The sequence below is a fragment of the Parasteatoda tepidariorum genome, chromosome 7, assembly GCF_982258835.1.
Source record: "Parasteatoda tepidariorum strain Cologne lab strain chromosome 7, Ptep-v5.0, whole genome shotgun sequence".
Taxonomy (NCBI): Eukaryota; Metazoa; Arthropoda; class Arachnida; order Araneae; family Theridiidae; genus Parasteatoda; species Parasteatoda tepidariorum.
Window position 1 is genome coordinate 106,357,926 of NC_141761.1, and position 17,857 is coordinate 106,375,782.

At 29.0% G+C, this 17,857-nt stretch overlaps 1 protein-coding gene across 4 annotated transcripts in view; it reads right to left on the reverse strand.

Annotated features, from left to right (window-relative positions):
- DCP2 (decapping mRNA 2) overlaps positions 1-14,487 on the reverse strand; it is a 34,640-nt gene extending 20,153 nt beyond the window's left edge. For 2 of the 4 annotated variants that reach the window (XM_087168443.1, XM_087168441.1), the window contains exons 1-5: positions 9,166-9,771; positions 8,765-8,840; positions 4,900-5,051; positions 2,035-2,162; positions 1,856-1,954 (exon numbers count right to left, since the gene is read on the reverse strand). In XM_087168443.1, coding sequence (XP_087024569.1) covers positions 1,856-1,954; positions 2,035-2,162; positions 4,900-5,051; positions 8,765-8,835 — 450 coding nt within the window. In that variant the 5' untranslated portion in view covers positions 8,836-8,840; positions 9,166-9,771. Of the gene's footprint in view, positions 1-1,855; positions 1,955-2,034; positions 2,163-4,899; positions 5,052-8,764; positions 8,841-9,165; positions 9,772-14,463 lie in introns of those variants that run through there. The other 2 variants (XM_087168442.1, XM_087168444.1) reach the window with 2 other exon arrangements.
- Positions 14,488-17,857: the final 3,370 nt, after the last annotated feature.

Here is a 17,857-nt window from a genome sequence, read left to right on the forward strand (position 1 = left end):
TAAAAAAAGTAAATCAAAAATAAGCACTTTCAAGCACTTCCTAAAAATGCCACGCACCCTGTTACTGTATTGTTCACATTCTATCAGGAACAAGATAGCAAACAAAAAGAAAGAGAAAAAGATAAGAATTTTTTTTAAAATTGGTATCGAAATGAATAGCGCATAATAATTTACAGCAAATTTTTAAACAAATGAATAAAAAATATAGTATTTATATATTTTTTTTAAATATCTTAGAAAAACATGAAACCCATGGCCCGTGGTTAAGGCATTGAGTTATCAATATGACGAATCAAGATCCTATATCTGTAGTGGGTAATTTCAGGGCCCTCTTAATAACAAGTAGGGCCCATTGGCACAGAAATGTTTTGGGCACCTATAACATGCCATACTGTTTAAAATCGAACTAAAAATCTTCACAAACGTAAAATAAAGCATTCTTAAGGTATGCAATAATTTAAACAAACTTAAAAACATTTTTATTCACCCAAAAACTCTATGCAAATAAATCATTTTAAAATTATGCATGATTTTTAAAAAAAAATTTAGATGCTAACCAGTTGCAATCCTCAAATAACAAAATAATTTTCAAACCCAAGAAACTAATTAAAATATATTAAATTTAAAAAAAAAACGCAAGGGTATAACAAATAAAAAAATTCAAAAGGTATGAATAATTTCGTCAAACTATAAAAGTCCGTTATTAAAACATTTTTCAATGCACATCAGACATAGCCAGTTTAAAAGTTGCTGTCCCATAGTGCTCTGTAATTCTTAACTCCTTCGATTACTACTTTAAACTAATTATAAATACTAAACAGAGTTGGTGGACGTCAAGCATATTTAGAGACATTATGACTTCGAGAGTTGAGTATCTAAAAACTTCATTTTAACGAAGAAAAATAGACTTCGGTTGACTTTTCAAGTTTTCCTGGTAATAAACTGCTCAAGTTATTGGTGTTTGCATGATAACCAATCACTATTTGCAGAAAAAAAATATCCACTTTTTACAAGAGAATATATTTATTTTAAAAAACCTAATCTATAACCTAAAATATGCTGATTAAGTTAGATCTTTAGGCTATTTCAGTATTTTTTTTTTCCGTTTGAATTCGATCAAATGCCAGTTTTAACTTTTTCTGTTTTTTTTTTTTTTTTTTTTTTTAAAATCATTTTTTCTCTTGAAAACATAAAATATAAAAGATATTGTGCTTTATCACAGTTACCACTCAAATCTGGAAAAAAATTCCCTGTGTTTTCCCTGTTCATATTATACACACTATATTAAGAGGAAACACAATTACTGCTCTCTCGTGTAAGCTATATTAAGCAAATTATACTAGTTTTAATTGCTAGAGAAAAAAAGGAACAGACGAACATACTTAAAATTTTAGTATAGTTGGTTTATTATATTAAAATTTTAGTATATTAAATAGTTTAGTATAGTTGGAATATCACCCTTAAATATCCCATGGATTATGTATTGAGTGATCATCATTTTTTAAAAGTCGAAAATATGAAACAAAATTCCCTGTGTTTTCCCAAATTGTAAAGAAAAAATCCTAACTGCCTGCGTTTTCCCTGTTATTTTAGGTGATTTTAAGATTCCCTGTATTTTCTGGGTTTTCCCTGTGGAGTGTCAACACTGTATAAGGACCTTACTAATTGATGTTTGTTGCTATTCTTTTGTTACAGATTTGCTGGCATGTTTTTACAATGGTTTTTTGATAATTTCTATTCAAGTTTATTCAATCGTTTAAAAGTACATTTAAAAAAAGCAACAACATTTGAATTAAATTGATAAATGCTTTGTTATTAAACTTTCATTGATAACAATAAAATAAAGAAACTTTACCTCCCGTATAGCACAATGATAGGGCTTCTCATCTTCATTTACTTTGCCTTTGGGAAATCCCCAGCTGGCTTTAGAGTAATAGCTTTGAACCAGCAAAACCTGAATTAAAAAAAATAATTCAATAAATACAAATTCAATAAATAATAAACACAAATGATTTCAAGAGAAGAAATACTAACATTATCCAAGTTTTGATCTAATAATATTGCTCCATATGTTGGTACAGCAGATTTATATTCCCTCCAGTCAGCAATGACAGCATCTATATCTTGGCAATATTTTTGAAGAAAAGGAATATGCCTGAATACTTTTAATAGTCAAAGAATACCAAATATTTTGTTTGTTTTAGCTAAATAAAGGGTTCCTTCTCAATTTCAGAAGGAAAAAAAATTCCCTGATTTTTTCCATGTATATCAGGAAAATTTTAATGAAAATCTGAACTATGTTTCATCTCCACCATGCAATTTTTCATCAGACAACTTTGATTTTTTATTTGTAATGTCGAATACTAGATTTTGCGAGAAAAGAAATATCATCGAATGAGAATAGAAGCATGGAAATTTCACTAAAATGTGACATTTTTACAACAAATAATTGTAATAGATGTCAGAATTATTTAACTCTAATTTCAATAACTGATTACTGTTACAGACAATTCTGAGACTAGTTCTTTTCCAGGTATGATGTAGGAGTTTTCCAGGTTTTTATTTGAAAATTGAAATTTTTCCTGACTATTCCCTGCTTTTAAGAAGCAAAATAAAATTCCCTGACAATTCCAGGTTTTGAGGAGAACTCCTCCAGACTGAAAGTCTGGGGCTGTCTGCTGCTATGGTAACAAGTGAGAGCACATTTCTAAGGGGGGTGAAATGGAGGAAAGAAGGTGTCAATTTGTTTACTCACGAGGACCTACGCTAAGATTAAGACAAGACTATTCACCCCTATTCGAAGTGACCTTTCCTCGTAACCATAGTACCCGCCACAACGCGAGACGGGTGTCTGGAGTTCTCCTGAAAGCCGCACTATAATTAGGCTTCAAAAGCAATGTTATATACAAACTAAATAAAAATCTCGCTACATAAAAAAATGCTCAAATGCATGTTCCATATGCAGGGTATCTGCTACATTTTAGATTTTCAAATTCATGACTTTCCATGACTAATTCCAAGAATTTTTAATGACTTAATGAAGTTACTATTTTCTCTGACAATAACACAACAATAAATTTAAAAAAGCATTATGATGACATTAATTAAAATGTTAGGTATAACCAAAACTGCTATACTCTGCATCTTCACATTAATAGAATTTTAATTTAAAAAACAGAGTAAAGAAAGAGTTTAAGCAATAAAATAGCTGAAAAAAATACAAAAGCGAATAATTTTTTCCCTTTTTTTTCTGTAGAATTATATTCTACAGATACTTTTCTTGTTCCATTGGAAAGATAAGAAATACTCCTGATTTTTCTGTTCTCATTTCGGAATAAAAGAAATACTGACTGGCTTGCTTCAGCTAGAATTTTAAATTGATAAAATAAAAATAGAAAATAATAACGAAAATTCTGAAATCACAGAAGTTTAAAAGATAATTTGCTCTAGAAATGTTTTTTCTTTCATTTTTTGAAGGAACATAATAAAACATTTTATATTTTAATAAAATATGACTGAGTTGGGATTTTGTTACAAATTCAGATAGTCGGAAGACCATGAAATTGGGGGGGGGGGGTAAATTCCATTTTAAAAATTAGATTTCTTAGCGACCTAAATCCACGACTAATTATGACTGTTTAAAAAAAAAATTGTTAAAATCATGACAAATTTTGTCATGACATTCCATGATTTTTCATCACTTTCCAGGTGCGCAGATATCCCGCACATATAAATCCCCAATTCAACTGATTCACAAATATTTTGGTGCACACACATTAAACACAGCAATCAAAAGAAAAGGAAGAAAAAAACTTAATAAAAAATTATTTTAAAAAGGATAGTATTCCTTAAACAGTTAATTAAACTCAGAAATCACAAAATGGCTTTTAGTGATAGTCAGTAAAATTTACGCTATATTTTCTCAATATCTGAAAGCAAGAAAACTTAGCATTTGCTATTTTTTGGATACATCTTTTTAAAATGAATGATTGAATGATGGTGTAAAAATATATATACATATATTTTTTAATTCATTGGATAATTTTTAAATTTCTACCATAATTTTATCAATAAATTTTTAATGTTGCATCATCTTAATTGTAAAAAGACAAACATGAAAATGGTAAATTGTATAAAAACATGAAAATGGTATTTTAACAAAGAAATTAATTATAGAAATATTTTTTGAAAAATATGTTTTTCTGGTCATTTCATAATTAATTCAATGAGATTTTTATTTCTGAGATTTGCCAATAGAGATCTAAGAAATTTGAGAGAGAGGAATTACCACCTGTTTTCTATACGGTTGCTGCAAATAAACTCTAATGATCAATGTTATTTTTTTTTTTTAATTGTATTACTTAAAAATTTCGAAAGGGAAAAAAAGAAAAACGGGGGGGGGGGGAAGAAAAAGAAAGAAAGAATTTTTTTTTTTTTTAAGATTAAACTTGACTTTCAATATTTTTCAATTCCATAGTTAATAAAAACCATCTTATAAAAACTAAATAGGCGGTTTTCTAACTCAGCTTACTACTTTGGTTTCCCTAAACCGGTTAACAAATTCAGCTTTAACGTTCAACAAAATATGCTAACCTAATAAGCATATTTTATGCATTCTACTTCCATATCCTAATGAACATATTTTATATATTCTACTTTATATATTCGACTAAAAATTATTTTCATGCTTTCAGATAGATTATTTCTACTACACTAATTACTTTGCAATTCCCAATTTATTAACATTAAATATCCACATGTAGCAAGAGGTTAAATATGACTAGTCCGTTGATACTTCAGTAAAAACTTTGCTCTTGCTTAAGATTTTACTTAACACAGGATAGTTGGCAATCAAATGAAGAAAATGAACAATAGTAGTTGGTTATTTGAAAAGGATACTGATATTAATGAATTCTTTGACCGTACACTTTGGAAGCTTTGGGTTCTCTTCACAATAAAAATCCAGGTAAAACCAATGTGCAAGTTCTATCTGGAAACACAGTCGAATCAGATCAACTCTCTCCTCTTCAGGGACGTTGATGATGAAACGGCTGTACAGACAGACAGTTCAACTTTAGAATAAGCTTTTTATAGTAATATGCAATTCTTTTAGCAACTGCTTTGTTTTTACTCTGCAGTAGGACTGGGCGATATAAGAAATTTTATATCGTGATGCATCGTCAGTTTTGCATAGCGATGTATCGCGATATAGTATTTTTGAAATTCATTTACTTGTAAGGCGCAGAAAGTCGGATTACTATCAAAACTTCATACTCAGATTGATTTAAATCAATTTAAGAATTTGATGTATATGTTTTTCTTAAGAAAGATATTAATGTTATATTTTCTAAAAATGATCGCGTAAATAACGAAAGATTTCTTAGTTTAAAAATAAATAATAAAAAAATAAATAAAATTGAAATTTATCAATATATTTTAAAATTGATTCTGATTCTACTGCTCATTAATCAAGGCCATTTCAATATAACGATACGTATATCGTCTTTCCCAGCGCGAGTTGGGAAAGACGATAAGACTGATAGAATTCCTTGCGTGTCTTGTATCCCTATATCGTTCGTCTTCTTTACTCGACGGCGTAAATCAGATTTCTGATGCATCGCCTGGAACGAAAGTCGCTGCATCGGCCTGCATGCCTTGTATCGCTAGATCGTTTGTCTTCTTTACTCGACGGCTTAAATCAGATTTCTGATGCATCTCCTGGAACGAAAGTCGCTGTATCGGCCTGTCGATACAGGCGTTAAATCGATATGTTGCGATATATCGATTTATAGCCCAGTCCTACTCTGCAGTTATTCATTGCTGATAAATATGAAAAAGAAATTCCCTGTGTTTTCCCTGTATATATTATACACAATACATTAAGAGAAAACACACAATCACTGCGCTCTTGCGTGAACTATATTGGACTAACTATAATACAGAGCTCATTCTAGGCAGGGTAAACAGGGCGCAGCACCATGCTGCCCTTTTAGTCAAAATAATCCACCCTGTTGCCCCTGAAGTAAATTAGTGTCCTGATGTAATAGACTCCATACACTTTCTGCCCTTTCTTTCCCCAACCCTTCTTTATTTTTTCCCCAAACTCTACAATGGATTTTTTTAACTTTTGTTATTTTCAACTCTTTTTATTTAGTTTGTCATTGCTGTCAATACATAGATTTATATGAGAAAGGAAAAATAGCCACCACACCCCCTTGTTGCACTTAGTCTTTGAAAGTTTGCAGTTACTTCCACTATCATTAAATTATAACTACAGACACTTAAAAACATACATTTATTATTTTATTAATATATGCATGCGTTTTAAATAAATTACTAAGCTAATTAGCTCATTAACTCAATATATATATGTTAATTTATTAATAAAAATTAGTAATTAATATGAGTGCTTTGCTACTTTTAGTAAAGTAAAAAAAATAAATTGACAGTGTTTTTTAATAGAATGTGTAAAGCCTATAGAAAGAAATTATTGTCTTTTTAGAATAATAATGCCCTTTTTTTTAAACTTTTGCACCCTGCCCTTTTTTCTGCCTAGAATGAGCTCTGTATAATAGCCTTAATTGCTGAAAAAACTTAAAGGAAAATGGAAAGCTGAACATAGATTAAACAAATAATGCTATAGTAAATGAACTAATTGAATATAGAGGAAATATTATCCTTAAATATCCTAAAGATTGAACTTTAAGTGGTTACCATTTTTAAAAAGACAAAAATAAAAAACAAAATTCCCTTTATTTTTTCAGTTTCTAAAGAAAATTAAATTTCCCTGTTGAGTGACAAACCTGTATAACAATATGATGATTAGATCAGACTTTTGTTCAAGCAGAAAATGTAATGATCAGGAGAGTAGGGGGCAAGAAAGGTATTGATGTAATGCTCATATTGAAATTTTGATAAAATTATAAGGAATCATCTAGTTGTTTTGATTAATACTGGATTCTCCTATTAATTTTAAAGGGATACACAATTCTTTAATATCAATGTTCATTTTTAATCTGTATAAAATATATTTTTTCTCGAATTCACTGCGCTGAAATTTTTCAATAGTTAAGAATTTGCCAGTTTTTTTTTTTTATATATATACTTTCTCAATCAATCAACACTTCCTGGATAAGTAAGATAATTTTGGAGTGTTGAGCAAAATCTAAGTGTTGTTTTGAATATTGCTTAACACTGTCGGGTTGGTAGTAGAAGTTCAAGAAAAATATATTTGTTATATTTAAAAAGATTAAATAAGGCTGTGGAGTTAATATTATTATTAAATATATTTATAATTGCTGCACGTTTCCTAAAACGTTGTCAAATTTAGTAAGAAAAATGTAAGTCTGAGTTATTTTCTAGAAAGGAAATACAATACATATTTTACATGAGAGTAACTTGAAAGTGCTTATATTTTACATATTTATTACATCTTTCTTTTTTTTTCTCAATAAAATGTTTGTTTGAGCTTTGGATTACTCAGGGATTCGGAATTTCTGCAATTTCATATTATAGGTATATTACTTAAACCAATAGAATTATGCAAATTTTGTAACACAAGGTAGATGTAATTTATGCTGTGTGTTAATTGAAAAACTTATTTACCGTTTACATTTTTGGTACTTATCGGTTAGCCAGGAACAAAAAAAATTCAAATATTTCCTTTTAAATTTCATGTGTTTAATAAAATAAATAATATACAGTAGAACTCCAATTATCCGAATCAATTGGGACCGGACCCCGTTCGGATAATCAAAAATTCGGATAACTGGATTTTATTTTTTAAAAATGCTTATTTTAAATAATTACTGCATGTATAGTGGAAATGAGAGGAAAAAATGTTTTTAAGGATTTCTTCTAAGGATTCTTGAGGATTTCAACAATTCTTCTGTGGGATGAGTTGGTGCATTATCAACAATCAAAAGCATAGGACTTCCAACAGATTTTTGGAGTTTTTTCACTTCAGGAATGAAAATTGCATCGTATCACTCTGTAAACAATGCTGCAGTCATCCAAGCTTTGTATTGGTTTTTATATAATAGGGGAAGTTTTTTGACATTTTTAAATGCTCTTGGGCGTTTTGACTTCCCTATTAACAGAAGGGGTATTTCATGGCTCCCAGTTGAGTTCGGGCAGTTAAGCACAGTAACGCGGTCTTTACTAGCTTTATGCCCTGGAGCACTCGGAGGCTTTGGCACTGCACTCTCTTTTAGAGGCTAAATGGGTTTTGGGTAAAGCTTTCCATATTAGACCAGACTCATCGGCGTTGTATAAGAAGTCGGAATCGTAATGAGGCTGCTATAACTTTAAAATTTTCAATAAACTCGTCAGAAGCTTTGGAGTCTGCAGATAACTTTTCGCCACTTAAATCTAGCTCACGAATACCGTGCCTAGACTTAAAATTCCTTAGCCAGCCGTTACTTGCTTTGAAAGATAAATAACCCAGCCTTTCAGCAAAGATCTTAGCTTTTCCACAAATCTTTGTCCTATCCTGTAAACTCCCAGCATAAATCTTTCCTTGTCTTTACTAAAATTTTATTTTATTCATATAAAAAAAGAGAAACTTATCTTTTTACTATATTTTCATATTTCCATATGAATTCTGAAAGAGATTCGGATAATCGACGATTCGGATAGTTGGAGTTCGGATAATTGGAGTTCTACTGTATTTATAAAAAATTGGTGGAAGTGAAAATTTTTTGATGACTTTACACTCCAGGCTAACCTACAAGTAACATTTAAAAAAAAAACACCTATTACCTACCTGCTAAGATCGTTTAGTAAATCTTTTGGAATATAATGACCTTGAGATTTCCTGGAATTAATTTCTGCCATAGTCACTAAAATATAGAAATTGAAAACAAATTTTAAATACATCAAAAAATAAATCCTAAAAATTAAAACGTTTAACTAGAGCTTTTATGCAACAATAAAATATTCAATTTACGACATAATTATTGACATTCGAGTTATAAAACTATGCTTTAGTTAAATTCTTTACTATTTACTAATGACATGTTTAATAAGCATTGACTTCAGTTTATGTTGAAACTGCTACAGAGAGAAAGTGGGGGTAATCCCACTGGGGAATACCCCCACTTGTCCAGAAATGAAAAATATAATGTCAAGCTTAATGATATCAGTCACGAAACTTAAGATACATACCGAACACTAATAATTTTACGCAACAAACTTTGAACGAACATTAATCTATAAACTTTCCTGTATTTTGCGATATAATACTAAGTTGTTGTTAATTCAAATTTTATTCTTTTTTATTATCTTTAATCTCTCTTCGTTTCTCTTGAATATATGGGTACATAATATACAAAGAACAAAACCCTCCGAGAAACGTTCCGATCAACATATGGGAAAAACTTATTCGCCGCATATAAAAAAATTTAAAGCTGCAACTCTATTTATAAAATAATGAAATTTCAAAGAAAGTAATGTGACAACGACTTCTGCTCTTTAATTCTGTCCCTAAAGTGGAATGATCTTATATCGATGCATAAACATCACGTGATATCATCTTCAGTGATATCAATAATTTTTATCATATCATCATAAAATTTAGAGCCCCTTAATTAAAAGGGAAAAAAACTCCAAACGCTGTGCAAAGTGTAGCGGGATCTGCTATTCTATTTAAAAAAGGCTTATAAGCCTAAATTGATGAAAGAGAGCTGTTGTTGTATACATTACGTCGCACATTACGTCGTCATTTACAGGTTTACGTCGCACAGGGCCTATGACGTCGCACAAGAGCTGCACAATGGACCCTCCCTGGCGACCGCAACGCTCAAATACGCCATCTGGGGAGAGACCGGTTTCATGCCTTTGGCCATTCTCCCTTTCCTCTCCATCACTTTTCAGTTGTATAGGAATGTACAACGATATTTTCCCTTTTCTTAATATTTTTATGACCGTCGCCAATAGCCCATTGAGCAGCTCTAGTGCGACGTAAATTAACAACAAACAAACAAACTTAATATTTTTATTTAATAAAAATATTTTTTTAAATTTCCGCGATGCTTTTCTTTAGAACTATGTTTAATGTTGTTTTCAGTACCATATAGTTTTCCGTGCAGTTCTTATCACCTTTTCTGTTCTTGTTCTACAAGAACAAATTTCTCCATCACTTGCTAGATGTCATGATCGATAATACGTATGGCTGAACCAATTTTTTCTTTAAACGGTTCAAACACCTTCACTTAGCTAACCCTTTTTTTTTTTAACAAATTAGTTAGGATAATAAATTATTTTTTAAACAAATGTTATTGATATTCTTGACTTATCAGGGCCAGAACTGCTCTGGCTTTTTACCGCTTAATCATTTTTTTTCCAATTTTATATGTATACATAAAATTGATTTTGAATCTTGATCAATTATTTATTTTAACTTCGCATTTAACTTGAAGTTGCTTTCTGGTTTTCAGAATCAAAATTACTTTGTTTACCTTACTTAGAAAAGTTATCTCTTTTTTCCTTTTTGAATTTTTTTCTGCGTTATATCTTTAAAATAAGGGGAAAAAAAACATTGTTACACTTTTGAAGTAGCAGTTGAATTAGTAAATGGTCTAATTTAGTACTCATCTAGCAAGGTTATTGTGTTCAACAGTTATATCACGAGTAGGACTGGGCGATATAAAAAATTTTAGATCGTGATGCATCGCCAGTTTTGCATCACGATATAGCGATGTATCGCGATATAGTATTTTTGAAATTCATTTACTTATAAGGCGCAGAAAGTCGGATTTCTATCAAAACTTCATACTCAGATTGATTTAAATCAATTTATGAATTTGATGTATATGTTTTGCTCAAGCAAGATATCTATTAATGTTATATTTTCTAAGAATGATCGCGCAAATAACGAAAGATTTCTTAGTTTAAAAATAAATAATAAAAAAATAAATAAAATTGAAATTTATCAATATATTTACCTAACAATATAGAAAGAAAATTTAAAAAATAAGTTCGTTAAAAATTATTTGTATGCTTAAAACAAAGTGCTAAATAAATTAAACAAAAAAAAAACACTTCTAAAATAACACTATTTTTTATCATTATTATTTCACATAAATAATAAAGATAAATTGAATAATTACCGAATTCTGAAAGTAAGGTTTAATTTCTTAAAAATAAAAACAAAAGAATTATGATATTCGATAATATAATATTCAACTGACAATATTGAAAGAAAATTAAAAAATACGATTGTACTCTTTAAATAAAACGAAGCGCTAAATGATTTTAAAAAAAGAAGTCGCAATCGCAAACATTACTAATTTTTTTGAATAAACAAAGTTGATTGACTTATGTCCAAATCCATTTGGAGAGGAAAAATAAGTTTTGTTATAATTTTATTTATAAAAATGAAAAAACTAAAGATTTATAAATTTAAAATCAGTAATAAAAACCCATTAAAATATTATTTTATTCAAAAAATTTTTAATAAATTAAAATAAAGTAAAAAATAGCCTAACAAATTTAATTACTTTTTAATTTAATTCTTTATGGGCGCCTTAAATTATATTTCCGTTTGCAATAAATTCAATAATGTAAAATAAAATAATACTTAAACATATAATATCAAAATTAATTTTCACATTTAAAAATAAAGGGGGAAGTTTTGTTTAAAAAATTTTTTTTACCTAAAACACTTCTTTATATATTCTTTTCAATAATAGATTACGTCCTGAACAAGGTAACGACAGTGATCACAATGTGAAGTCAGTCCCACTGAAAATAATCTACAAGAAACGATATCAAGTCGCCACAAAGAAGAAAAAAAAAAACCTAAGAGGTGCGGAAACGAACATGCGAGATCACGATATATGTTCTCAAAACTGATTCTGATTCTACCGCTCATCAATTAAGGCCGTTTCAATATAACGATACGTGCATCGTCTTCCCCAGCGCGAGTTGGCATCGGAACGTATGAGATCCTTGCGTGTCTTGTATCTCTATATCCTTTATCGCTATATCGTTCGTCTTCTTCACTCGACGGCTTAAATCAGATTTCTGATGCATCGCCTGGAACGAAAGTCGCTGCATCGGCCTGCCGATACAGGCGCTAAATCGATATGTCGCGATATATCGATTTATAGCCCAGTCCTAATCACGAGATGGTTTTTTTTAGTTGGTTCATTACAATAATTGTTTAAAACATGCATGAAAATAGCATTTTAATTATTTCTCTGAGGAGAATTCTTAAGGCTATCTACTATAAATATATTTTTTTTACATGTAAACTATACTAAACTGAACCATTATATTACTAAAGCTGCTATTTTCAAGGAAAATGTAAAAGGAAATGCTATACCTTAAAATTATTTGAGAAATTTTGAACTTTATAACAGAATTTAGTCAAATATTGGTATGTGATGTATATATATATATATATATTTTTTTTAATGCTACAGTTTTAAAAATAGTTCTATAAAAATTTTATACAAGTTGTTCTTAAAATATTAGGTGCGCTGTTTAGTGCTCCATTAATAAATTCATACTGAAAACTGTTAAATTACTTTGTTTTAAACGAAGTAATTCTGAAATTAAAAATAGTTGTATTTATTTTATTCTTCGTCGGCAAATGATCTTGTCTTTTATACTCAAGTAGAGCAAACTTCTTTTACTTTGTCGTTTTTAAGTTCGACAATTATAATTCAAATTATATATACTTCAACTCCTTTTTTTTAAAAAAAATTAATCTTAATTATTTAAAGTATCAGATATGTGCAAAATTACCGTTAAATGACCATATATTTGGTGAATTAATTACTTTTAAAATACTATGACGGACACTTTATAATTTTCCCACGTTATTTATGCTATGCTAAATAAACAGTTACTATTTTTTTTTGAAAAAAAGTTTTATAAATAATTTTTTTATAAATATATATGAAAACAAATTTTGGGCTTCTGCTGCTTAGGCGCTACTCCAAGTTTGACTTTGCTATATTTTTTTATGCTACGTCTTCAAATGAATTTTTATTAAGGGATAAAATATGAATTCCAAAATAAGTTATATATTTTTATAATTAAAGAGCTGGATCAATTTATGCAATTTATGTCAGATGAAGTCAGGCTGGAATCTTCTCCAAGAGTGGTTATTTTCCTCTTCTGGACAAATGTGAAGATATTTGTTGTATCCCTCCACGTTAGATATAGTTTGTCTAAAGTAAGAACTTTCCTAGCCATTTGTCTGGACAAGTGGCGGTGATTATGGTAACGAGGTATAACTATTTCAAGTAGGGGTGTAGGGTCACTGTTTAGGACAGGTTTTGGTTCGGGTCGGCGAGAAAAAAAGGAATCGTTCTATTCAATCTATTGCGCTATTCTTGCTTCCATGGCAGCAGATGACCTCAGACTTTGTGGTGGGGAGAGTTCTTACAATAGACAAACTGTACAGGGACTCAAGTCCTGGAGAGATAGAAAATAAGAAGGGGGAAAATAGAATTCACTAATTACATATATACACATATTTATTTTCAAAGCAACTTACATAATTTTATTATGCACACAACCTGCGGTTAACGTCAGAAGATGATATGGGAGGAAAATACCACAGAAATTTCAAATTTACTACTTAACAAATTGATTTATGATGAACATGGGATATATTTGGAAGAAAAAAAGAGGTATTGTTTACAAAAAAACTCGTAATGTTCACAGCCAAAAAGTTTCACACACAAGTTCATTTCAATAGCAAAGTTTAGTTTCACAAATCATTATGAGTACAGAATTTAGAATTTGTATGAGTAATACTTGTAGTTTGGATTCTTATAACCAGAGAGCCACAGAATCAAATATCCCTAAGTTCCCTTGTCTTCTGGATTGGGTTCAAAACTACAAGGTTACAAAGTGGAACAGTAGTCATAAATTCAAAAAAATAGGTCGGCTGTTCAACGAAGGTCATAAAAAATAAACAAATTTTCAAAGAATATCTAAAGACAATAAAAAAAAAGCAAAAAAACAGAAAATATTTTAAAGTATTAAGTACGTTTAAATCTTGGCTGTCCAACTGTCTATATCAACAGTATAAACTAAAAAGAAAATAATGTAATAATTTTCTTTCTAAAAAAAAAGCTAACATGCAAAAACATTTTATAAAATCAATACTTTGGCAACATTCTTTTAATATTTGCTTATGAAACACAAAATGAACATAAAGTAAATATTTCAAAAATATAAACGCAGTCAACAATCGTTGATGATTGTTAAATAACATATCACAAGCTGCTGCAATAAAATTCAATCGCAGCTTTAACTTTAAATAAATAAAGCTTTTTATTTAATAAATAATCACAATAATTATAAATAAATAAATGAGCATAAATAATTAATTTTGAAAGAAAATAAAATTTTCTATCATAATATAAATATCACAATTAGAGCCATATAAATTGTACCAAGATGCATAATTTACTACTGTATGTATAATCATTGAATATTTGTTACCGTGAATGACTTCCACCTTTGAAGTTGACAATCACATAATCGCTTTGGTTAATGCTCGAAATATATATTAGGTCTAGATAAGTACCACTGCCCTATATGCCCTACATCAATGTTTTTTTAAGGTCAAGTGCCACTGCCAGGTATACATTTAACCGGTCTCTGAACAGTGATGTTTCTTTTAATCTATCCTGAGCAGATATTAAAATATCAAATAAATCTAATACAGTCGGAACTGTTTATCTCGAATCTCACGGGAGAGGCAAACAATTTTAGATAAAGAGGTTTCGAGTTATACAGGTACTTTAAAAAATTACATTTGATTAAGAAATTCGATTAAAAGTGCTTCAATTGTATTTTGTAGAAAAATATAGGCATTTCTGTAAATTAATTATATCACATATATTTATTTACATAAAATTTTGTTAACATACCCTTAACACTAAAAATAATCTTTTTAAAGATTTTTGACGTGTAACCTTCTTTGTTTGTTATGTTGTTTGGGCATTTATGCTTGATTATTAGAAATTCGCGAAACCGAGGTTTTGAAAGAAAAAATTTCGAGATGGACATGAAAAATACATTGATTTTAAATAGTAAATGTAAGGAATTTTAAAAAAATTGAGATTTAGAGGATTTCAAGATAAGGAGGTTTCAGATAAACAGGTTTAACTGTAATATCAACGAATAAATTAATATCAAATCGGATATAACAAATATTTCGGACATTCACCAAAGCAACTATGTGATTGTGTTGACATTCACCGGTGAAAGTCGACATTCTCTTGATTCGGTCATTCTTGGTGACATATCCACACACTTATTTATTTTTTTTAACCTAATGTCTTTATTTATCAGAGGGAATTTGTTAATAGGGTTTTTTCTCCATGCAGATTTCTATGCCGCTTAATGTAGGTCCAAGTTTTGTCAATTAGATTAAATTTCATGAAATTTGCTAGAGTTTCAAATCAAATGACTTAGTACTTAAAAATACTAAGTAACCACTATGTTTTAATATTAATAAAATGAATAAACTAGGTATCATTAAAAGCTGCTTACAAAGTATGCATATAAAGTGGATATGTATGCTACATACAAAATTGATATGTATGCTGCATAGAAAGTGGTACATTAAAATCAGATTCTTGTGTTGAGAGATAGTCTCAGAGAGTTTTCCAGAAATTACAAAAAGTAAGTGCTCTCTGCACCTCCTGAATATGAAAGGGCTGTATTATGTTATGGCCAAAATTATACAACAAGAAGACAGAGATTGAAGGAATATTAAACTTTTAAACTAACTTCACTTCTCTTTGATAACTTATGTAATGTTAAATATGGATACATGATAACTAGTCTAATAATTTAAAAAATAAAATAAAATTCAAAAGTGTATTTTTCGTTAAACTATTTTTTTCCTTCCAACGTTTTAATAATTTTTTCGTCATTCAAATGATTAAAAAAATTTTTTTGAACTTTTGCAATGTAATTTTAAAAATATTTAGTTAAAATAATTCATTAATAATTTTTTAAGTATATGTGATATGATATAATGTTAACTATGGATAAATAATAACTAGTTTGATAATTTAAAAAATTTTAATTAAAAAGAGAAAAGAAAATTCAAAAGTGTATTTTTTCTCAAGTGTATTTTTTCTTAAGTTTTTTTACCCCCCCCCCAACCTTTTAATAATGTTTTCATCATTCAAACAATTAAAAAATTTTTTTTGCATTCTTGTTATGTAATTATAAAAATATTTCTTTCAAATAATTTTTTAAGTATATGTGATATGAAAGACAGTTATTAATTAAGTAAGCAAAATATATTCCTCCGTTATACCCTGTAAATCAGAAAAACCAGAAAAAGAGCCTCTTAAATATTTTCATTTCTCAACAGAGTATTGCTATAATAAACATTCATCATGTAAGTCTATTATTTAAAATCCCTGTCATAAAACAATAAAACTTAAAATTCTATTTACTTAAAACCTGTTATGGGTGATTTTGAAAGTTGCTTCACTAAAGAAATGAAATGAAAAAAGAAAACAAAAGAGTACTTAAAGGTGAGATTTAATTTTATACTATGAATGGTTGACTGCGTAAAGCTAAGCACAGATTTTGCTAGGGGTTAAAATTCGTCCTAAGACTTTCCGGTCATTACTTTCAGATAATTTTTACGCCTAAACTTGAAAAAGCGTGTCACCCAATATTATTATTGTAGTAATATTTTCAATATAACACGCTCCTTCAATCTAACTCTCAACGAAACAAACAACAAATAAATTCGGAAGCCTCTGCAAGTTTGCTATGATGCAATCCAAAAAATAACAAACCGTGCTATTTTACACAAATATAGCCAAATAAGGGATAAAACACAAAACATGACTAACCTTACACTTTTTTATGCTGTGATATTAATTTTGTTTTAGGGTCACGACCTGTTAGAATTTATAAATCACATAAAACTCTTATGAATGGTAAAATTTGAACACAAATCGCAACTCCAGAAGAACATCAAGCCTGTTCACACACAGCCTCGTAAGCATAACATAAGCGGAGGGATACGAAATTGTTTAGATTTAGTAGCAAATATTTCAAAAATTATGATAATATTTCAAACATTTTAAGACATTGAAGAATTTTGGCAAAAGTTTGCTCTAGATGAAAACAATCAAAGTAATTTTCAATTCAGGCAGTAAGAGACAGAAAAGTTTTTCTTTTTCCTTAAAGCTATTTAAAAAATTCAATTTTTGGCACATGTTCAAAATGAAAAATTTTACAGACACAATAAAACAGTATCTTCAGAAGATGGCATAGGTCAAAATTGTTAGCGCCTTTTGACAGACTTTGACATCATAAAAATCGAAACCCTTCCATCAATTTGAAATCGAAACAAAAAATCTGGTAGAAGTAGATATTCAAAAAACATTCTATTACTTAAAAAACTAAGATTTTTTTTAGCGAAATATACCTAATACATATTTTTCTTCAGCTTCAATTTATTTTATCCTGATTCACAAATCACAATTTATGTGGGACCATTGAAATGTTACGCAAAATGTTAATAATTGGAAGGGTATGGGCAATGCTTACATAGAAATTCCAATAATTTTAAAAGGGAAAAAATTGAAAAGATCCAACAAAAATTTTAAGTTTTGCACTAAATTTAGGGAATGAAAGACTCCCAAAACATTTTTTGAAGAGCTTAACAGGTAAAGAGTTTTATATTAATACAGGATAAAATGATTTACAAATTACATTTCATGATTCTTGTTTATGTGATTTTTGAATTAGACATTAATCACATTCACTTGATTTTGGAATCATTTCAATAAGTATTCACATGTTATTTAGAATAACATATATCAAGATTTATAGATCAGGTATATTTAGGCGATTT